The sequence below is a fragment of the Homarus americanus genome, unplaced genomic scaffold (assembly GCF_018991925.1).
Source record: "Homarus americanus isolate GMGI-L3 unplaced genomic scaffold, GMGI_Hamer_2.0 scaffold45333, whole genome shotgun sequence".
Lineage (NCBI taxonomy): Eukaryota > Metazoa > Arthropoda > Malacostraca > Decapoda > Nephropidae > Homarus > Homarus americanus.
In genome coordinates, this window is record NW_024726972.1 from 40,706 (window position 1) to 65,751 (window position 25,046).

Genomic DNA, 25,046 nt, shown 5'->3' on the forward strand with positions numbered 1-25,046 from the left:
TAGGAAGAAGGAAGGAGGAGCATGGGATGGAAGGAGGGGAGGGAGGGAGGACTCCATCATGTCACCAGCCAGTCCAGGTTTGATTAGAAATTTTCCACATGTGACTCTCGCTCTCTCGTTCATTTGCAACTGCGAAATGAACTATGCAAATTAAACACGATGCCTTGTCCGTCAGCCCATCCTGAAGGCTTGAGGGGAAAGGGAAGGGGAAGGGGATTGGTGAGAGAGGGGAGGGGAATTGAAGGTGATGGGATAGGGGGAATTGGGGAAGAGGGGGTGATTGGGGGGCGGAATAGGGGAGAGGGAGGGATGGAAATTAAAGAAAAGAGAGAGAGAGAGAGAGAGAGAGAGAGAGAGAGAGAGAGATATGGGAGAATATTATAGATGGAGAAGAGGAAGGAGGAGAGACAGACAAGAAGAAATGGAAGACGAGAGAAGAGGAAGTTGAGAGGTGCGAACAATGAGAAGAGGAAATGAAGATGAAGAAGAACGGAGATGAGAATAAAACTAATGAAGATAATGTGTAAAGAAGATAGAGAAGAGAAGAGATAAGAACAAACACCAAAGACACCTCTCTCTCTCATTAAAAGGTTAACACTTAATTCAGTACAAGTTTTCACACACCTGCACCACCTACACCTGCCCTCCCACACACCTGCACCAACTACACCTATCCTCCCACACACCTGCACCAGCTACACCTGTCCTAACACACACCTGCACTAGTTACACCTGTCATCCCACACACCTGCACCAATTACACCTGTCCTAACACACAAACCTGCTGCCAGTGAACATGATTCTATAAGACAGAGGTAAACAAAAACAGGTGTAAAAGGTATCCTAGCTCGAGCGACCATCATAACAAGAGAAGCTCCCTCGAGGCCTGGCCGTGTAACCCGACACCCGAAGCGCGGAGGTGGTGGTGGTAGTGGTGATGGTGGTAGTGGTGGTGATGGTGGTGATGGTGATGGTGGTGATGGTGGTGGTAGTGGTGGTACTCCCTACAACGACCATAAAAACCTCACTTGACTTACTATCACCATAATGTTGGGTAAGTCCGGTTAGGAAGGAAGGAAGGAAGGAGAGGTGAGAAGGGCAAGTATGGAGCGTGGGAGTGGGTAAGGAGTGAAGGATGGAGAAGAGAAAGAAGTAAAGAAGGAAGAAAGAGGGAAGGTAGAATGATATGGAAGGAGAAGGAAAGAGAGCAGGAAGATAGAAGAGAAAGGAAGGCAGGAAGGAGGAAGAAGAAAATGAGAAAAATAAATAAAACTGGTAAGAAGCAAATCAAACTATAGAGAGAGAGAGAGAGAGAGAGAGAGATCAAATAATTGCAACATGGTGATGAAATGTGATGAGAGGGAGAACCGATTATTTGCGAGGGACAAAACAGGGAGGGAGGGAGAGAGAGAAGAGAGACAGGATGATAATTAAACACAAGAGGAGAGAAAGATGGGGAGAGAGTAAACAGAATATTAGTTCCGATTAATTGAGATAGAAGGGGAGATGAGGGGAAAGAAAAAGGGGGAGAGAATGTTGCCAGTATAGAGAGGAGAAGAGAGAGAGAGAGAGAGAGAGAGAGAGAGAGAGAGAGAGAGAGAGAGAGAGAGAGAGAGAGAGAGAGAGAGAGAGAGAGAGAGAGAGAGAGAGAGAGAGAGAGAGAGAGAGAGAGAGAGAGAGAGAGAGAGAGAGAGAGAGAGAGAGAGAGAGAGAGAGAGAGAGAGAGAGAGAGAGAGAGAGAGAGAGAGAGAGAGAGAGAGAGAGAGAGAGACCACGCCATCATGTCTGAATATTTGTGTAATTTTTTAGGGATTTATATGACACACACACACACACACACACACACACAGGGAAGTACTGTACCTGTAATCTACACCTACAACTATCCCGGCTTGACTCTATAAACTGTGCACACCTGTATCGGAACCTAATTAGGCGGCAATACAGGTGTGACTCGGGTTTTGTCAGGGAGGCCATTTCGTCTCCACCATCCCGACCTCCACACCCTCCCTCACCACACGACCTCCACACCCTCCCTCACCATCACGACCTCCACACCCTCCCTCACCACACGACCTCTCCACACCCTCCCTCACCACATGACCTCCACACCCTCCCTCACCATCCCGAACACCCCCTGGAGAATGACCTCCTTCAGTGTTGAACCATCTCATTAACACCATACCAGGAACGACCCTTTAAAGAGTCGTCCACCTCATGACTCCATTACTGATCCCCTGAGGAGCCAACACAACCCCTCACACAGACACCTCACTCACTCACTCACTCACTCACTCACTCTGGGTGTGAGGAAGAATGTGCCTCATATGACAACAGTGAGTATAGATGAGGGGCGAGGATGAGGGGCGAGGATGAGGGGCGAGGATGACGGGCGAGGATGACGGGCGAGGATGAGGGGCGAGGATGAGGGGCAAGACGGACAGACGCTGGAGAAATACCATGACCAAGGGAACATTTCTCCACACACACACACACACACACACACACTCCCCCTCCCACGCCCCCTCCCCCACGCTCCCTCCCTCTCTCCCACGCCAGCCAACAACTCAGGCGTGTGTCGTCGTGCACGTCACAAGACACACGCCTCACTCGTCCAGGTAATGGCTGCTTCTCCACTAACAAGCTCCTTTACGTCAATTACTGAACCAGAAGCTGAGGGGAAAAAAGATAACCGGTTGAGAAAAACAAGTGAGGGAAAATACCCCCTCCTCCCCCCCCCTTACCAGCAGCTAAGGGGGGGGGGAGGAGGGGATAGATATTTTATTGACCAGGATAGGGGAGGATAAGGGAGGGGGGAGAGGTGAAGAGAGGGAGGTAGAGGTGAGTAGGAGGGGAAGAGGTGAGGAGAGGGAGGTACAGTGAGGACACGAGGGTAGAGGTGAGGAGAGGGAGGTAGGGGGGAAGATTAATTATGAAGGGGAGGAAAGAACTCTATCCCACTCCCCACTCCCCATCTATACCCAATATCCACTCCCTTTCCTCCCCAGCATTCCCCCTAACCTCCCCAACTATGAAATTACCCTCCCCTATCCTCCCCACCATCCCCCCACCTCTCCCCCAGCTATGAAATACCCCGTCCCGTGATAGCAGTCATTTGTTCAGCTTACCTGGGGCATTTAATTTTAACGACGGGTACTTGACCGTCTCTAAAAATAAATAAAAAATAAATAAAAATACGGTAAAAGAAAATTATTAATAAAACAGATGAATAATGAATAAAAGATTGTAAATGTTGAAACAAAAATAGGTGGAAAAATTTATATAAAGAGCCGCTATATTAGTGAGCAATAGAGACAATAATTTTATAAACCTAACTATGGAGAGAGAGAGAGAGAGAGACCCATAATACCAGCGAATTAAAATACATTATCCAGTATGGGTGAAAAATGAGGCTATTTAAAATGCTCAATATCACACACACAAAACACCCGAATGTCATCTCGTTCCAAATTCACAAGATAAATGGCCTTTTTATCCCAGTGGGGTCAACGCTATTGACACATAAAAGCCCCTTAACCCAACTCTGATACATAACGTTGACCATACTAGGAAAATAAATTAAATATTAAACAAACTCGCATCGCTTTTCCGCGTAATATTGGAACCACTGCTTTATCGCTTTTTGGAAGACTGTGGCAATGTTGTGGGTAATTAGTGACGATGAGGACGAACTGGCGGGAAAATACTCCAAGGATGCGAATTGGGATAATAATCGGAGTTTATTCCCTGGAAAATATTCTACGTGGGGTGGTGGGGAATTATTCTACCTCTAGCAACCCTCTCCCCCCCCCCCTCCTCCCCTTTCTCCCCTACCATCAAAAAGTCACGCTAAGGTTCCACTGAAAGAAACAACCAAACATAAACGCAACACAACATAACACAAACAATAACACAAACAACAACACAACACCAACACGGGCGGGCAAAAACGGCGTGACTGAACAGCCAAGTTGGGCGGCGTCATCACAAAGACCTCATTAGCATAGTCATTATAAGATGAAGAAAAAACACAAGAGAGGTTTGAAATCTGAGGCCGGCCGGTAGTGGTGGTGGTTGTGGTAGTAGTGGGTGTAGTAGTGGTTGGAGTAAATGGTGGTAGTGGTGGTAGTATATAGTAGTTGTAGTATTAATAGTGGTGATAGTGAATGGTGGTTGTTGTACAATAGTAGTGGTAGTAAATAGTGGTGGTTGATCAAGGCAGCTTCACTCCTCTAGTGTTCACAACCTCTGGTGGGATGGGACCAAGTGCAAGATGCTTCTATGCCAGACTCACGGAGGTGTTATCCGAACAGAAGCAGCAGCCCAGAAGTTATGTTACAGCCTGGATGAGATGTCGGCTGTCCTTCTCTCTCCTTAGATCGGCTTTGCTCTGCCTCAGGGGAACGAGAGCATCGGCCCCAAAGCCGACAACTGCTGCAGATATTGACTATGAGGCAACAGTCACTGAATGCCGCATAGATCTGCGGCTCAACTAACTCAACACAGCTAGGGTAACTACTTATGTATTAGGATATTTAATTTTAAGGTAATAAAATGGCGGCGAAGGTGTGGCTATTGGGGGAGGCTGGAGGCCAATTTGAAAAAAAAATAGTAGTAGTAGTAGATGGTAGTGGTATAATAATGGTGGTGGTAGAAATAATAAGTGAACAGTAGAAGAAAAGTAGTAGAGTTGTAGATGTAATAGTACCATCAACTCTTGCTCATGGAGGACACATAGAAAGTGGAAAGGGAGGAGCAGGAAGAATGAGGAAGAGGGGTGGAAGATGAAGAAGGGAGGAAGAAGGGAGGAAAATGAAGAGAGGAGGAAGAGGGGAGAGAGATGAACAGGGGAGGAAGAAGGGAGGAAGCAATATATGATAAGACAGATACCCCCCTCTCTTCATCCCCTCACTACCCCTCCCTTCCTCTGCCCTCCCCCCACCCTTCTCCCCCCTCCCCTCCCTTCTCCCACTACCCCTCTCTCTCTTCATCCCCCCACTATCTTCCTCTCCCCACTTTATTCCTCTCTCCACTACCCCTCCCTCAACACAGTGACCACCCGGTGAGCCACAGACGGGTAGAAAACAGATACCGGAAGACAGAGAGACAAACAGGAAGGAAACCCAACACCTAACTCTATATCTGTCACACACACACACACACACACACACACACACACACACACACACACACACACACACACACACACACACACACACACACACTAATATCCTCGTGTACGTGGCTCTATCAACACACTCGCTGGGTCAAATTATCTTGTGGTATATTCAAATTGTTATAAAATATATACATGTATCTAGCGTTCCACTGTACTATATTTATAACAGAACAAAATAATTAATGTTTTATGCCATAGACGATCTGATTGGGTAAGTCTTATTATCTAAAGTGTACACCTGATTGGCTACCTGGTTGAGTACCTGAGTGACCACCTGACTGGCTACCTTGATGAGTACCTGAGTGATTACCTGTGCAAGTGTTTGGCAGGTGGTAGGTTAGGCCAGGTTAGGCGTGTTATCTCAGCTGCTGGAGGCAATGTTCGTTGTGTTGATTTTAGCAACTTTTCACAACACGTTATTATTTTTTGTGTGTGTTTGGTTAGTCAGTTCATCCCTAACCTACACCTACACCCTCCCCCACACACCTCCACACCTACACCCTCCCCCACACACCTCCACACCTACACCCTCCCCCACACCTACACCCACCTGCCCTCGACGAAAGCAAACCTTCAGTCAGTCTTTTTCGAGAGGTGGAACAACAGTAATGACACACACATTCTTCCCCAGTATGATCCACCCAGCCCCGCCCACTACACCCGTTCCACCCCACCCAGCCCCGCCCTCTACACCCGTTCCGCCCCCAGCCAGCCCCGCCATCCTACACCCGTTCCGCCCCATCCAGCCCCGCCCTCTACACCCGTTCAAGTTCACTCAGTCCCGCCCTCTACACCCGTTCTAGCCCGCCCTCAACACCCTCTACAAAACGACGTGAAACAATAAGGAGACACAACACCCTCTGGCGGGAGAAACTGAATACCACCACCTCCTCACACCACAACGATACTGGCTTACGCTGTGCCGTCACTCCTCTTTCTTCATCTCCTTCCCTACCCTCCTCTTCCTTCCTTTCTTTTCATCCCTCTCCCCATCCTTCTTTCCCCTCCTCTTCCTTTCGCCTCTGCCTCTTCCTTTCTTCCTATCCCCTTCCTCCCTTTCCTCTTCCTTCTTCCTCCTGTTTTGAGTAGCCGTAACTTGCCACCCTCTACCCCCTTCTTTTTTTAGTCTGTTGTTATCGTTCCTTTAGGTATTACGAGACGCTACTCAACAACCAGGTATCTCTAAACACCGGGTCTGTCACACAGTCTTGGCTCCTCCGCTCGCTATAGACAACAACTTCTTCTATAAACGCTCCTCGCTAAGTCAAACTCCTTGACCTTTTTTAAGCACCTTCTCGCTGTCAGTTTTTACGCTAGACATCAACATTAAAGCCTTGTTCACTAAATCAATTTCTACACTAGACAACAACACTTAAGCGCCGTCCATTAAGGCAGAGTCTACACTACACAACTGTTTTTTAAAAGCTGAGAAAGATCATTAATTTTTTTTTAATTCTCCTCCGTAAAACTCCTCGAGCTGAACCCTTAGTACCAGAGGGAGATTTTTTTGCCCCTTTCTGTTGATAGACCACCAGAAGGAAGAGGAAGAGAAGGGAGAAGGAAGAGGAAAAGGGAGAAGGAGGAGCAATAAGAGGAGAAGGAGGAGGCAGCGTTTGGTTTCTTTGTTCTAAAACCCGTGTCTGTGTCAACATATCAATCTTTTCACAGCCAATAGCGTGACGACTCCACCGCGAGGGTCGGGGCAAGAAGAACCTCCTCCACACTACACAACACCCTCAGGCAACTCTCACCCTTGTGGTCTTCTAGTCCACAAGGTCGAGTTTTCCTCTTCGTGGATATCAATTCTCAAGAGGACGAGGAGAAGAAAAAAAAGTGGGAATCCAGTTACAAGTTGGGTTTATAATCCTGTCTGTCGTCACAACTCCATCACCCCTACGACCCCACTGAGGACCCCCAGCATCGAGGACCCCCAGCATCGAGGACCCCCAGCATCGAGGACCCCCAGCATCGAGGAGCACCGAGGACCCCCAGCACCGAGGACCCCAGCACCGAGGACCCCCAGCACCGAGGACCTCCAGCATCGAGGACCCCCAGCATCGAGGACCCCAGCATCGAGGACCCCCACCTCCCGGCATACGTCCTCTGCTGGATGCTGGTCAAGCTGGGGTCAAGTTTAGTTAAGGTAAGATCTGGTTGGACCTCCTGTGTTGACCAAGCTGGAGTCGAATCTTATTAAGCTGAGATCTGGTCAAACTGGGGTCAGGCCAAGCTGGGGTTACGCCAAACGCGGGTCAGACACAACCTAAACACCACAAACATTCCACACAGTCAGTTGAATGGGCCATAAAATTCTCGCCTCAAAACAAAACTAAAAAAAAATAAATAAAATAAAATACATTTCACTGAGGTGACAAACACTCCCTTGATGACGTCACGCGGCCCTTCATGATGATGGGCTGTTATGTTGAAATATTTATAACTGCTCCTGTACTCGCCTCAACTACTCTTAATTAACTAACTGATAATCTCACTAATGGTTTCTCATACGATTACTGTAATTATAGTTACTAAGTTGAATTTTAATAGATGAATTAAATCAAATATAAAAACACATATAAAGTTTCTGTCACCTTTGTCGCTTTCATTCTTTTATTAATGTGTTTCTTCGCAATCAATTAGGGGAGGAGCATTACTCAGGTGAACAGCAGGTGACACTCAGCAGCCTTCAGGTGATGTCACAAAAAATTACACAGGTAAACGTAACAATGAATTTATCAACGACTTTCAAACTTATGAGTGGAGGAGAGGGAGGGAGGGAGGGAGGGAGGGAGGAGGAGGGCACTAGTGGAGGGAGGAGGAAGGCACAAGTGGAGGGAGGAGGAGGGTACAAGTGGAGGGAGGAGGAGGACACTAGGGAGGGAGGAGGAGGGCAGGCAAGTGGAGGGAGGAGTGGAGGGAGGAGGACAAGTGGAGGGAGGAGGAGGACACTAGTGGAGGGAGGAGGAGGGTACTTGTGGAGGGTAACAGAAGCATGTGAGGGTAACCTGACCCCCGTGTAGACAAGGCTGGGAGGGGCACTGTGTTGACTCTGTAATACACGACACATTTATTTCTCCTGCGCGCACACACACGATACAACACCCACCCACCCCACTTGTTCTCCCCGGTACACCTCACAGCCTCCCTAACACACCCTCACTTACCTCCCCACCCCCGCAGCACAGTGTCGGGTCGGCTCACAACCAGATGTTATCCCACACTCCATTACGAATAAATATGGACATAAAATCCGAGCACACTGGCCGCCATGGAGCTAAATGGTCGGATAAAATTGTACAGGGTGGGTGCGGGGCTCGGACGGTGGGCGGGGCTCGGACGGTGGGCGGGGCTAGACAGAGGGCGTGTGGTTTTGGGTAGGAAGGCATGGGTTCTGGACGGAAGGGAGTGGGGGCTGGACGGGAGGGCGTGAGGGCTGGATGGGACCAATACAAGATAATCAGGGGCCTGGCAGTAAATCCCAACACCAGCTCCACCTTCAGCCACGTCAGGTAAACATCAAGCATTTAAACGCCTCGGCTAATACGACCAGTAAGTAGTTAATGAACGCTTGATATATTAGTTTAGATAAAATAAAACAAAATAATCGGGCTATTTTAAGATTCCTTGGCCATATTCTAAGGTTCTTACCGAGGTTAAAGAAACCCCCTTTACCCCTGACACAAGCTACAGTATAGGGAATAATATTAAATTCTACTGCTAAACTAAACTAGGTGCCGTCATACCAGGTCATACCAGGTAGAAAAACCCTTAAGCGGATATATGTAGTGATCCAGTCAGGTGCTCCACTTACCTGACGACAACCAGCCAGGTATTGCAATGTTGACACTGAGCACAACGATCCAGAGGCAGCACGAACACCCATCACCATCTTAATCTCGGTAAGATATTTTACGTTCACCTTCAACATCCCTCATCGTCCAGGGCGACCATTCCTCGCTCACCACCACATAGTTCCTCGCTCACCACCTTCACTAGTCGGATGTGAGTGAGTCGCTCCTCCGTCACCAGCACCCTCCCCCCGACAACCAGGAACTTGTGTCAGTACTTACGATAATGACGGCGATGACAGGCCCTACGAAGGCGAAGATGAAGTAGTTGTCGGTGCGGAGCCAACAGGCGTCGTTGGTGCCGTAGCTGAAGGGGTCGACGACGGCGCTGACAGCTACCACCACCGCCGGGAACCCGTAGGCGGCAGCGTAGTACCAGCGGGCCCGGGGCTTCTCTGCCTCAAACACCTCAACCAGCATCACGTACAGCTGGAACCCTGAAGGAGGAGGACACCGGCGGGTTAGTAGTGCTGACGACTTGTACTGGAGCACTGTTAATACACGACCGAGTAGGGAGTGAGGCTTGTGTTTGTACTGGAACAATGTTGATTAAACATGTAAGTACGGACATGTAAGTGTGTTAGTACAAGACAATAGATTATCCCGGGACATGACATCACTTCAGGCACTACAAGATGACACAATAATTAAAACAGTGTTGGGGAAGAAGTGATAACAATAAATAACTAACAAAGAAAATACCAAAAGAAACAAAGACAAAACAAGTAGAAGAGAATGAGGAGAAGAAAAAGAAGGGGAGGAGGAAGAAGGAAAACAACCCCAAGACGTTTTTTCTGAGGGAGAGGGAGAGAGAGGAGAGTAGGTGTTAAGAGTAAATTTGGGTGACACGGCCTGACAGCTGGACAAACCTCCCACTGCAACTCCAAGCACGAACCTCACCCCTTACCTGCCTTACTACGCCCGCCCACAAGTGTACCAGACCCGAGGTGTTGATCATGGACCGTGTGTGTGGGTCCTAGGGTGTTGATATGTGGGCTGTATGTGTGGGGGGCCATGGGTTCTTGATCTGTGAACCATGGGCCGTATGTGTGTGGACCATGGGCCGTAAATGTATGAGTCATGGATTGTTGATGTATGGACCATGGATCATACTTATGAACCATGGGCTATTGATGTGTGGACCATGAACCATACTTATGAACCATGGGCTATTGATGTGTGGACCATGAACCATATTTAACTACCATATCCCATAAAGCACTGCAGATCTCTTCACCATCCAGGTAACTTATTCTCACCTTCCATGAACATCCAGGCAAAGGCAGCGAGGAAGAAGAAGTGGAGGAGGCCGGCCACCACCCCACACACCACCGGCTTGTCCGTCTGGTTCACCCCCGCCAGGAACACGGTCTCAGCGATCAACAAACACACACATAGGTTCTTGTGGATGGTCGTTCGGTCACTCTGTGGGGAGGAGGAGGAGGTATGGTTAACTTAGTGGTATTAGGACATGGTTATCAGGGTCAATAATGCTGGTTATCACGATGTATAAGGTTGGTATCAGGAAGTATAAGGTTGGTATCAGGTGTTTCAGGTAACTTCAGGTAATATTAACCCCTTGGGAACAGTGTCTTCGTATTCAAGGAGTTAATCAGACTTGAGAACAAAGCTATATAACCACTCCATTACTCACTAATTACTAACAGTCTCTCCTATTTATGGGGGCAATCAGTAATGTATAGGAACTCAAGGTGTCCAAAAAATTATCATACAAATTATATGTGTTCTATGGGTAATGCGTATTATTATTTTTATGTATTACATTATGTGTAATATAATGTATTATGTATATCTACTATTGTGTGAAATTTATATGTGTATTATTTTGTAGCCAAGATAATTCGAGTTCATTTGTGGGTTACTACAGCTGGTGGTGTATGGTGAGGCGCTGGTGAGGGCTCTGACGGTGATGAAAAAACCATAACATTCCGAGTTAACACACACGTCACTACACGGTGCGTGGACAAGTGATTCAACTGTTTATTGTAGTGAACATGTGTGGTGGTAGAGGTGTTTGTGTGTCCCGCTGCCACCACCGAGCTGTTAAACATAAAGAATGAATGTCTGGGAGAGTGGAGGACCCTCGTGTTTGTGTAGTGGAGAGGTGGATCTGGTGACAAGCCGCGTCTCAACACCTTCATCACTACAGATCCTTAAGATAACACCGTGATAACACTCCCTTGCCCTCACCTGCCTCCCAAACACTCCTCTACAGCCATACTTACACCTTAAAAGTCTTCCTTCATAAATCTCGCCCGTCATAAATAAACTAAGACAAAGCCTTACAACAACAGGGTGACGAGGACCCCTGCCTCACCTCTCATCACCTCCACTCGAGAATAAATCCCGCTCGAGCCGCCGACGTCAACACAATAATCCGCGTCACGCCTCCTTAAACACCTGTATCAACTCACCTTGAGGCCCCTGAAGGCGTGAAAGACAATAGTAGCGAGAAGAAGACACACGATGGAGATGACGCAGCCGACGTAGGTGATGATGGAGAGGGCGAGCTGGTGAGGGTAGGCCAGGGGCGTGGCGTGCACGTCCATGAGTACGGCGAAGTTAGTGAGGTGGTCACACTCACACACCGTGTGGGTGGTGTTGTACCGCAGCACACGGCAACCTTCCTCCGACCACGAGCTGTAAGGGAGAGACAACAAACGTTAAACCTGGAGAGAAAAATGTCAATTGATCCTCATTAAAAACAGTAAACATTATGACAGGTGAGAAAACTCCTCAAACATTGCTAAGGTAAAAAAGTACATTACTGGAGTATACAGTAAATGTAATGGCGGTAATAATAACAGAAGGTAGGTTACTGGAGACAACAGGGAGGACTTATAAAGATAACTATCTGGATGATTATCTAAATGTTTCTTGAGGCAGTAGAAGCAAGATGACGCAGAGGAACTGTATAGTGTCCTGCACCACCCTGTATATTGTTCCTCCTCCTGCTCCCAGTCCTCACCATTCACCTCCTTCCCTTCGACTATCTCTTCCTCGTCTTCCCAGGCCTTGCCATCGTCCTCACGGGGTATAAACAAGGAGCGATGAGTGACGTGGGGTCAACAGAGGGTGGCGAGGTAAATATTATGATACACAGTAAACGAGGAGGAGGCTAACACTAACCTCCCTGCCTCTCCTTCCTTCTACTGCCACAACCCTCCCTGCTGCTGCTACACCCCCCCCCCTGCCTCCCTCACTACTACCTCTAGAATACAACGGACATAATACACTGAAAGCCACAAGATACCGAGTCACAGAACAACTAGCAAGAAACCCGCCAAAATAGTTAGCCAAGAAACTAGCCAGAAAACCTACCCAGTGTTTGTTTATGTTTGAGAAGGTTTTGATGGTGCAAGACGCTTCACGGCCCTGATGACCCCCTGAAGCTCTAACTCCCCTTAACCCCCCTTTCTCTTCTCTCAGCCTGGCGCCTAACACCCCTACATGGCCGTCCTGGGCTCGAAAAATGATGAAATTCCATCGGTATGACAGCCAAGAGTTCCTCAACAATTCGTCATGGTTTATTCATAACCAATCGTTCCTGTCTGTTTCCCTGATACTGTATTGACTTTCCTTGTTGAGTTTACTTTGTTAGATGTTTTATCGGTCCTGTCTTTTCCCTGTCTCTCCTTTTTGAATCTCACACTTCACGTTTGATCATCCCTGTCCCTTGCTCAATGTATCTCTCCATTGGATGTCTTACAAGTGACGGTAAAGACGGCAGATATCTTAGACTTAGATGAAGGAGGCAGAGTGTTGGGAGAGCGTGCTAGCCGGTCACCAGTACCGTGGATGAGCTCAAACATCTTGTTTTTTTTCCTCCACCTTGGTTGTGTTGTGTGATGGATCACCGTGGCTGCGTGTGTCACCCTGGCTGTTGATAACACTCTCCTGCCCGTCACTCAGGAGGCACCCACCACCGCTACGCCCTCCCTGGGGTGTGGTGCTGGGCTAAGGTGTAAGATTAAGGACTAAACCTAGGAATAGGGTGTAAGGTTAGGGTGTAGGGGTGAGGTTCAGAGCTAGGGTGTAGGGGGTATTGTATACAAGACCTAATATTATACATTTGGAAAAGTAATTCACACACACACACACACACACAGGCGGTAAAGTAAAATTTCAATTAAAAACTAAAGGTAAGTGAATTAGAATATATAGACATGAGAGAGAGAGAGAGAGAGAGAGAGAGAGAGAGAGAGAGAGAGAGAGAGAGAGAGAGAGAGAGAGAGAGAGAAAGTTACAAACAGCAGGTAAAACACGCTTCTCGCTCATTAAGAACTCGTCAGCAGGTAAGGAGTATTTTGTCCAGGTAAGTGAGACGGTGTGTCCAGGCTCCACCTCCTGACGTCCACTACAAGAACCTCTACGTTTAGAGAATGTTATCTACCAAGTGATCTTTCTGAAGTACCGTCGCTCACTCCTTCCTTCTCCCTCCCTCACCCTTCTTCTCCCATCCACCATCTCCTCCGTCCGTCACCCTCCTTCTACCCACCTTATCCTCCTCCCTCTTTCATCCTTCTCCCACGCACCTCATCCTCCTCCCTTCCTCACCCTTCTCCCATCCACCTTCTCCTCCCTCCCTCATCCTCTCCTACCCACCACTCTTTCCCTCCTCCTCTCACCATCCAACCTCTCCTTATACACTATCATCATCCTTTCTCTCGTCCACTCCCCCCAATCTCTCTGTCTCATTCAGTCAACAGTCACCAGATTCGCATCGCAAATGTACCTAATTGCTAATCATAACTGACAATGATGAGTAATCAGTGTGGATCAATATTTTCACCGTCTAAGAAACTTTTCAATCATTTAAACAATGTTCTCCGACACACAATGAGACAGTCTTTGTAACCAATCAACAGAGATGAATTAAAACAATCTTGGCACTAGGCATTGTATCCCCCCTCCTCCCCCCCGCCCAGGCTGTCGAAGAGGCCTGACAATTCAGCTAAAATTTAAGACCGATTGACTTGTTGGTTGTTCACTGCTTAAACTATAGGTTATGAGCTGATTTTGAAAGATGTTTCGCTCTCTCTCTCTGTAAGATCTGCACGAGTTCCAACTTGAGGCTGATGAAAAGAAAAAATCCTCAAAAACATTCAACCAAACACGACTGAAGAACCTGACCACTGACCCCCTCACGTCACAGTCTCTAAAAACCTTCGACACTTCTTGGCGAAAAACAACCAACAACCTGATAAGTATTTGAAATGAGGACAACTATTTTTTTGTTTACTATTTTACTAACCTTCCTGGTGCTGATGATACGAGTAAGAGTATCGTATCATGGAAGTTGTTCAAGTTTAAAATGTTCCAATTGTCACATATGATACGCAGGGAGGTCTGTGTTGTCTTAAGATATGGAGAACTTATCAACAGTCCCTTCCCCCAGTTTATGGATGGATGTTGCTCTGTGTTAAACGTAGATGAAGTTGCGTGGATTTCCTTGTGTGAAAACTGAACGCAGAAACGAACTACAGTGTTTGACCTCACGTTGAGAGACACGGCTTTAAATCGATATATACGGAGACACTGTATTTAAGTGCTTGGTGTAAAATCTAAGAGTAACTGTTATTTCAATTTGTTTTAACTTTGAGCACAGTCATTTATGCGGCCACCACTTCTGCACTTCGAAATCCCTCCGGCTACTTCCTAAAACATATCCCCAAGGTATCCAGCAAATAAAACCCTTTCTAGTGGTGTTATGGTTTATGTTTATGACTTGTGTTTAACATTCAAGTGAGAGCGACAACAAAATGCTCGAGGTAATTCTTGAGGGACAGAAAACGAGGAAGAATCACATAAGGGAGGAAACTAGAGGAAAATGGGCACCTATAGAGCTCAGTGTATAGATAACTAACCAAAAGTAGAAGTAAAATTTCTAATACCTCTTCTGGTTTCCTCTACCGTGACCTGGAGCCTGATGGTCTAGCTGGGCAGTAGGCATTGTCTCCTGTGCGCGGAGCAGCGAGGGACGCGGGTAGAATTAACGAGGTATTGGTGGTAGCAGGGGGATGCCTCACTAGCAACGCTGGTTCGTGATCGCAGAGGGTCGTGGGGGGTCGCTTACACACGGTTTATGGACGTGTTGCTTCTCGAAATTACATTATATCTCGCCTTAATCCTCCCCTCCCTCTCCCCCTACCGTCTTCCCCACCATACCTCCAGGCTCCACTCTCCCTCACCACTACTCTCTCCTCTCTCTCATACTCCTCTCTCTCGCATTCCTCTCTCTCCCTTCTCTCTCTCAGACTCGAATCCAGTTTCCGTGGCGGTTCACAACAACAATATTTGCCGTGGTGGTGCGGGACGGGTAACTGAATGTGTACTCTCAAAATACGCGGCCTGGTATCCCCCTCCGCTTCAGCGCGCCTTCCTGGTAATGACTCCAAAACCGCCATCACCTGTACTGCTGATTTTCATGTACTCAAACACCTGTAGTCTTTATGTACTATTCTAACACCTGTACTCCAGATCTTCACGTACCACAACACCTTTAAAGCTTTAGGTATGGCAGCAGATTAAGTACAGAAATATTCACGTGTCGGTAATGAAGGATATAAAGCAATATGAATTATTTTTAACAAGTTAGAAATTGTGTGGGAGAACACATCGTAAAAGATCTCCTCTTCCACTTCCCTCACCTCCCCCCCCTTCTCTTCATCCTCCTCCATCTCCTCTTCCACTTCACTCTCCTCTTCCTTCACTCCTCTTCCTCCTTCCCTCCTCTTCCTCCACTTCTCTTCCTCCTTCCCTCCTCTTCCTCCTACTTATCCTTCCTTCTCCCACCCTCCCCCCAAAACATAACACCCCAGCAGCAGCTCAAGAAGGAGAAGCTGCTTGAGTGTGTCGTTAGATGTGGCAAAAGGAAATAGTCAGTTCAGCAGTAAAATATCATCAAAGGAGCTGTAACGTCATTATCCCACACACACCCAACGTCCCAATACGTCCACACCCACTCCACCCATCCCGCCCACCCACCCACTCAAACACACAAAAAGGAGCTCCTTCAATAGTGTTAGAGGTTGGGTTTTTCTGTCCTCCAACACACTCCAAACACTCAGTAATAATAATAATAATAATAATAATAATAATAATAATAATAATAATGTAGACAGAAATAATATACATTCAATAATTTCAGATTCAGATTTTCTTCCTCATAAGCTAAAACTATAGCTTATTGGACAGTCCCTTATATCCACACTCCCCACCACACCTCTTATCCACACTCCCCACCACACCTCACACCACTCACCACACTCTCTTTACCTCTTACTCCCACCACACCTCTTTACTCCCCACCACACCTCTACTCCCCACCACACCTCTTCACTCAATACCTCCACACACCTCCTCAGCCCCTAACCTCACCCCCCACAAGTCATCAGTCAATCAATTTCCATCATTAAAACGCCTAGACGAGAAAACCGGCTTTTCCTCCACGCGGAAGCCAACGACAAGTTAACCTCATTTACCCCGTGTTAAAACGGGAGGGAGAGATGGCGATGGGGAGAGGAGGGGGGAAATGAGAGGGAAGGTAGAGGGAGAGGGAAGGTAGGAGGGGAGAGGGAAAGGGGAGGGGGAGGAGGGAGAGGGAGAGGTAGGAGAGGGGAGAGGAGAGGTAGGGGAGGGGAGAGAAGTGAGGAGAGAGAGAGAGAGAGAGAGAGAGAGAGAGAGAGATACCATAAAATGGAAAACGAAGAAAAGAGGTTGAGAGGATGAAAAATAGAGGGAGAGGAGAAAGAGGAAGAGAAGGAGGAAGAAGAGGAGGAGGGTAGCGACAGAAAAAGAAAGAAGGGGGAGAAACGAACAATAGAAAAGAGAAGAGGCAAAAGAGGAGGGTGGAAGGAGAGGCAAAAAAGGAGGGTGGAGAAAGAGTAAATACAGTTAACATACAAAAGGAAGAGAGAGAGAGAGAGAGAGAGAGAGAGAGAGAGAGAGAGAGAGAAAGATTAAATAACTATGAAAGTCTATGTAGGAATATCAAATCACCAGGACAAACAGTGTTACCAAAGACACTAACTAGACTCTGATAACTGTAACAACGTCAACCAGAGAGCTTCCGTCACCCTGGTAACACTGATATATCGACGGTGTTACAGAAACTGAACTATAACAAACCAAAAGTGTGTTACAGGATTCATTGATTTCTGTAGCTATTGTAGTACCCAGGAGTGTACTTATCGAGCCAACAAGTGTACTTTTCTACTAAACAGACCTGACTGATGGCTATACTGTACTCCTATACCTGCATTATACTTGTAAGGCAATGTACACATCTATATTGTAATAAAGTACTGAATGTTATACTATTATGTAATGTAATTGGTTCTCATGTTTATATTTGCATACGTAATAGGTAATTTAAGCACAAATTATACTGTAATAGGTACTCAGGTTATACAATCTTGTGTAATGAAACTATTATTGTCATCACCGTGGGGACATAATCTAACCTAACCTAACCTGACCTAGCCTAGCCTAGCCTAGCCTAGCCTAGCCTAGCCTAACCTAACCGAAGTCATCCAGTACACAACATATTAAAATATAAATTCAATTAGTACAATAATTAAGGTGTGAGTGTGAGGGAGGGGGGTGGAGAGGGGAGGCTGTCAGAACCATGCCTCTCCCTCCCTCCCTCACTCGACACAGAGACGTGATTAATCTCGAGTATGCTGTTCCTCCCACCTTGTCGAAAATCACCTCCCGCCCCCCGCCCCTTGTGGCTACCGTTTGAGTCCCGTGGAAGATGGATGATTTTCGCCTGGATTAACACGGGACTCTCGACCTGTGGCGGTATGGTTGTATAGCACTTCCTTGTCGTAAAGTGCTTCAGCCGCTGTAGTCTCCCTCCTCCCTCCCTCCCTCCCTCCCTCCCTCCCTACTGTCCCTCATTCTCCCCCTTCCCTCATTTTCTACTTCTGTCTTCTTCCTTCTCTCCCTTACCATTTATTTCATCTCCCCTCTTCCCCACCGCCGACCTGAACCACGTCAAGTACACACACAATATTAGGTAGTTCCCTGGCTGCGTCGACAGCTCAATACCTGCCTCTCCTGCCCTGTACACTACAACACCCATACACGAATACAACCGGGAGTTTCCCCCTGACAGGTGACGATAATTAAAGGTGACAGGTACAGGTGGACTCAACAGCCAGGGGTGTAAGGAAGGTCCCCCAGTGTAATGAAGAACCGAGGGATTTCCGCCCCTATAAACATGAAAGGTTTAGCTTCTTCTCCATCTTTCAATTAGTGCCGCCAGGAGCTTGTTAATGCAGTCTGTGATAGTTTAAGTTGACGTACGTGGCTCACTTTATATAATCTAAAGTGTATAGATTAGGTTAACTTTGATTAGGATAAGTAGGTTAGGTTGGGTTAGGTTCGGTTAGGATAAGTGGGCTGGGCTGGGCTGGGCTGGGCTGGGCTGGGCTGGGTTAGGTTAGGTTTCGTCCAGGTTCACATATGGTAACATTATCCCCCGCCAGGTAACCAAAGATTTATTATATTCACTTCCCTCACATTTAACATTCCTACTCGAGTGTTGGAGGTCAGCGGCAGTGAGGAATCAGTGTCACGTGACCTTGACTGGACAGATACACACGACACAAACTGGATAAACATATACGTTTTAAATACATCTTAATTCACTCTCTAACATACAGTACCTGGTTACCTCCTCCTCCTCCTCTTACCTGGCTTTATACCTTCATAGTAACTTGTATTACTCGTGTGTGTGTGTGTGTGTGTGTGTGTGTGTTATATTCACTCAGCTTCCAAAAATGGCAGCATATAAACAAAGGGTGACGTCACAGTTACACGCTGTTGCCAAATCTCACAAACACATTGATACTACCACCATCATCACTACCATCATCATCATCATCATCACCACTACCACCATTACATCTACCACTATCACCACCATTACCACCATTGCTAAATCACCAGTATCACCACTACCATCATCACTACAACACCACCGCCACATCACCAATGCTGCATCACTACCATCACCACAACGAACCATCATCACCAACTCCCTCACCACTACCACTATCACTACCACCATCATCATCATCATCAACACACAGCCTCACCACGACACTATCATCACGTCACATAACCCGGAATTATAAAACCCAAACTATAATTCAACCCTGACAGGCGATCGTAACAAGTTAATCCGTCTCCTATTTAATCTCTCTCCTCCCCTGAGCTCACGATCAAGACATTAAACCCATCCCAACCTGAACTAATTAATAAAGAATAAACAAAAAGAAACATGAATGGAGTTGAAACACAAAAACAAACATAGACTTTGATGTTAGACACGAATTCTCCTGTGATAATAATTGCCTTATGTAAGCAGATGATAGTGTGTCTTAGCGTCAAGGTGAAGCTAGGTTGGCTGGTCGAGTAAGATAGATTTCGAGGTAAGGTAAGGTAAGGTAAGGTAAGGTAAGGTAAGGTAAGGTAAGGCAAGGTAAGGCAACGTAAGGTAAGGTAAGGCAGGGTAAGGCAAGGTAAGGTAAGGTAAGGCAAGGTAAGGCAAGGCAACGTAAGGTAAGGTAAGGCAAGGTAAGGTAACTGTTTCACTACCCACAGACAGTTAATTGGTTTCCACAGGTGTGCAGATGATAGGTCTTTTGTGTTGCTAGGTTGTGTTGTGTTGTGTTGTCCTACAGCCAACGTGCACCGCCTGTGATCTTCCGTCGACACCTGTAGTATCCTCCTATGGTCTAAGCTGTAATACACCTGCAATTTATCGCATATATAGTGTCCAGGTCTATAGTGAGGAGACCGACATATACCTGAACTTTCACTCTAAATACGGTAACTCTAACCTCCTGTAGAGTGTGTGTGTGTGTGTGTGGTAACCTGAGCACTGTTTACTGGAGGTCCCTGTAGTAGTGATGTGTATACTCGCTCTCACCTGTCACTCGCACACCTGTAGGAGAGGCTGGCGAGTTGTGGGAAGGCCTCAACACCCTCTCTACTTCTGTTCCATTCTCCCATCCCCTCTCTCTCACAGCCCCTCAACACTACCTCTTAATATTCTCTCATCTCTCTCAGCCTCTCTCTCTCTCTCTCAGCCTCTCTCTCTCTCATCTCTCTCATCTCTCTCTCCTTCAACCCCAGATCCTCACTACCTTCTCTTCTCACCTTGATTCCATCCTCTGCCACCACCTATCTACCTCCCCTTCCTTCTCATCCTCTGTCTCACCTCCCTCCCTCCTCTCTACCTTAACCTTCCTCCTCCTTCCAATCCCCTTCCCCCCCTCTCTGACCACCTCTTTCTCCCCCCAGATCCCTCTTAGCCACGAGTAATTAGCTTTGCCCCGTTAATAAGATTAATATAATCTGTATACGCCGCTCCTGGGACACTGGCCGGGTTAAATTTAATTAACTTTTTGTTTTCTCTCTTCCAGCGGTAGAATTTTATCTCAACTTGAAAAAAAAATATATATATATATTAAAATAAAATGAAAATTAGGAGGGGAGGCGGCCATGTTGGCGTTATGTTTACAGTGCCTTAACTCGTGTTCTGCCTGATGACGTCACGGCTTCCCTCGTGAGGTCAGATATCCTCCCCAGACACACACACTAAAGTAAGGTATAACTACGACCTCCCCCACACTATAACTACGACCTCCCCACACCAACTACGGCCTCCCCTACACTAACTACGGCCCTCCCTACAGCAACCACATGACCTCCCCACAGTAACCACGGCCCCCCACACCATAACTACGACCTCCCCCACACTATAACCACGGCCTCCCCTACACTAACCACGGCCTCCCCTACACTAACCACGGCCTCTCACACCAACTACGGCCTCCCCCCACACTAACTACGCCCCCCACACCAACTGATGGCCCCTACACTAACCACGGTGGCCCCACACTAACTACGGCCTCCCCTACACTAACTACGGCCTCCCCTACACTAACTACGGCCTCCCCTACACTAACTACGGCCTCCCCTACACTAACTACGGCCTCCCCTACACTAACTACGGCCTCCCCTACACTACAACAAGGACTAAACCACGGCCCCCTAATAAATTCCCCCCATTTAACACAGTGAAACCAGACTGGGAAAATTCAGCTGTACAAATAAACAAATCCCTCCCCACTTCTCCCCTCCCCACACTCTCCCTCCACTTCCTCAGGCTTCTCCCTCCTCTGGCTCTCTCCCCAGATTCTCCCTGCCCTCTCCCCCCTCATCTCTCTTCCTCCCTTTCCCTCATTTCCCCTGCCCTCACCCCCCTCCCCTTCCCTTTACCCCTACCCCTCTCTCCTCTCAATGCACAAGGGAGGGGAAGGGATGTTGCAATGCATTACATCTGCCTGACAACACACACGGAATATTGAAATGCAATACAGTATATCTGCTTGACAACATATTGAGAGCTGCAACACTATAATCATCTTACAACACACTGTGGAATCGCAACAGTACACCCAGAAACACACTAGACTTAGTAACGCAACTACACCCAGCAACACAACTACAACCAGCAACACAACTACACCCAGCAACAGAACTACACCCAGCAACAGAACTACACCCAGCAACACAACTACAACCAGCAACACACAACCACACCCAGCAACAGTAGTCCACACCCAGCAAACACAACTACAATCTAGAACACAACTACACCCAGAAACACACTACACCCAGCAACACAACTACACCCAGCAACACAACTACACCCAGCAACACAACTACACCCAGCAACACAACTACACCCAGTAACACAACACCCTGTAACACAACTACACCCAGTAACACAACACCCAGTAACACAACACCCAGCAACACACAACACCCAGCAACACAACTACACAACCAGGTTTTAATTAGCGAGCCGTCATCACAAGGCCGCCTATCTCTCGCTATATATAATATGTAACCTTTATTTACACACATTCACCAGCTGGTATCGGGAGGGTTCAAAGGTTGGGGTAGGGGGGGGAGGGGTTAAGAGGAGGGTGATGTAAGGGAGAGGGTGGGGTAAGGAGGGGTAGGGTGGGGGTGGGGGTGTGGTAGGGCAGAGGGAGGCAGGGGTGGTAGGGGAGGGAATGAAAGGTATTAAATCTTTATTAAGAGGTCTAATCCGGGTGTTGAGAGGTTTGAATCCACAGCTTTTAGCCTTATATTTATCCGGAGAGAGAGAGAGAGAGAGAGAGAGAGAGAGAGAGAGAGAGAGAGAGAGAGAGAGAGAGAGAGAGAGAGAGAGAGAGAGAGAGAGAGAGAGAGAGAGAGAGAGAGAGAGAGAACATAAGAGACTGGTGTTAATATTAGGTATGAGCAGATTCTGTTTACCATCCTGAGTGACAGTACAGTACAAAATGGCAGTGTCCTCAATGCCGCGACACACACACACACACACACACACACACACACACACACACACACACACACACACACACACACACACACACACACACACACACACACACACACACACACACACTCTTACTTGAGAAACAGCGGTGGAACTAGAACACACTCACAGTCCCTGGGGTACTCCTCATCTCACCCCATCACTAAGCGGCCTCACCACCTTGAAACTAAAGACAGACTCATCCATCTCCTAACTCGCCTGGCAGATTGACTGGATATAGCCATGATATAAGTCTCCTGGCGGCGCGTGTGTCAGATCCTTCACCTGGTTATCTTAATTAATAAAAGAGTTCCCATAACTGGCCTCATGACCTCGTACAGTAGGCCAAGGTCACCCTCCTTCAGATCCATCATGGGTTATCTTAATTGTATGGATAAACTAAAGGACGGATAAGACCCGTCAGTCCAAGAAAATATTGAAACTACCAACAGGAGGAGTCTAGGAACAACCCTGTGGGAGGTCACGTCTGGGGGTACATAGTTGTCATAACACTAGAAACATCATCCTTACACACCATCATGACCCCCAAAGCGCGTTGCCCCCTCACTGTCTGACCTCACCCAAACACAAAGATCTATTCTGTAAACAGTGTAATTGAAGTTTTCAGTGTTTGTTGATTGAGTGCGTTAGCTGTGTATTTGGGCAACGTTTGGTGGTAATAAGCGACGTGTGTGGGTGTAGACAGGCAGGATGAAGGTGTAGACAGGCAGGATGAAGGTGTAGACAGGCAGGATGAAGGTATAAACTCCTGTGGCTCCTGCCTGTCTATCAACCAACTGCTGGTTCTTGTCTACCAGCTGTAGCCCCTGTCGATCAGCTGTTTATGTTTTTATTTCACATTTCACTGGGGGGTCAGGGTACGAATCCACAAAGGTTCATACGTTCACTTCCCTCCCCTGTCAGTGAGGGTGAGTGAAGGTCCGTCGTCCTGCACCGTCCCTCCACCAGCCATCTGACGTGATTTTTACCCTCCTCAAGCGACAAGGGTAAACCAGATGGAAATTTTGGGGCCGTGTTGTGGAAGGGGGAATACCATACCAGGGGGCCATGTTGTGGAAGGGGAACATACCAGGCCATGTTGTGGAAGGGGAATACTGATAACAGAGGGCCGTGTTGTGGAAGGGGGAATACCATACCAGGGGCCATGTTGTGAAGGGGAATACCATACCAGAGGGCCGTAAGCTACAGAAGGGAATACCATACCAGGGGCCATGTTGTGAAGGATGAATACCATAATTAGGGGGTAAGCTAGAAGTGTGAATACCATACCAGGGGGCCAAGCTAGGAAGGGGAATACTCATACCAGGGGCCGTGTTGTGAAGGAGGCACTCATCATAATACATACGTTGCACACATAAAAATAAGAGTGACAGGAAAAAGACTAGTAACAGTGAATGAAAAAAGATGAATAATGCAAGACGTTAGGTTGAGGAAGCACACACACACACACACACACACACACACACACACACACACACACACACACACACACACACACACACACACACACACACACACACACACACACACACACACACATCATTATCAGTATCCAGCTGGTGGAGCCACCATCCAGTTCCCACAACACGCCTGAGGCCGCCAGATTTCTAATTACCCCATTTAATCGAAATTCTGAGCCAAGGGAAGAGACGCCAGTGAACCACGACCACTACCCCCACCCAGCCCCCCCACCACACACACACAGCTCCCCACCACACACACACACACCCAGCCCCCCACACACACACAATCCAGCCACCTACCACACACACACACACACCCAGCCCCCACCACACACACACACCCAGCCCCCCACCACACACACACCAGCCCCTACCACACACACACCCTCAGCCCCCAACACACACGTCCTCCCCAGCCCCTGGCCAGCACATACACGCAGCCCATACTCTACCACGTACACCTTCCCTCACGCAGCCCCACACACACACACACACACACACACACACACACACACACACACACACCCCCAACCAGCCAGTCCCCCTACCACACACCTCCAACCACACGTCCCCAACCAAGCCCCTCCCACACACACCCACCCCCACCACAAACACCACACCACCACCCAACCTCCACACGGACTCACAGGTGTTCCCTAAGCTTAAATTTGTTCACCTGTCTGGAGATAGGAGAGTGTATCTAACTGCCTCATTTATACCAGGACAGGTAGATAGGGTTGTTAGTGATTCCTATGTTAATTCTCTCTCCCCTAATTGGATATTTACAAACTCACCTAATTGGCTCATTCAGTCTACAGTAAACAGGTTGATTCTCTAACGTTCGTGAGATAATTTTTTCCTCTTAACTGATGTATAAGAAGTCAAAGATGGCGGCAGGTATAGTGTTAATGTTAAGACTCTACCTGTGTCTTAGTCAGGTGAGGTTAATTAACTTAACATTTGGGGGGATTTTAATCTCTATCTTTGTGTAATATTGTCGGTAAAATAGTTAAGTCGATCTCAATGTTCACTTACAAGAGTCGGAAATTTATCTTACGTCCAGGTGTCATAATTGAAATGAACAGGTAAATTTTGTTCAATGTGAGAAA

The 25,046-nt window shown here is 47.5% G+C and overlaps 1 protein-coding gene across 5 annotated transcripts in view; it reads right to left on the reverse strand.

The window, feature by feature from the left end:
- The window catches only part of LOC121865743 (adhesion G protein-coupled receptor L2-like), a 100,810-nt gene that overhangs the window by 32,167 nt on the left and 43,597 nt on the right, over positions 1-25,046 (reverse strand). For all 5 annotated transcript variants that reach the window (XM_042365286.1, XM_042365283.1, XM_042365282.1 and 2 more), the window contains exons 7-9: positions 11,463-11,688; positions 10,287-10,452; positions 9,250-9,464 (exon numbers count right to left, since the gene is read on the reverse strand). In XM_042365286.1, coding sequence (XP_042221220.1) covers positions 9,250-9,464; positions 10,287-10,452; positions 11,463-11,688 — 607 coding nt within the window. The remainder of the gene's footprint in view (positions 1-9,249; positions 9,465-10,286; positions 10,453-11,462; positions 11,689-25,046) is intronic.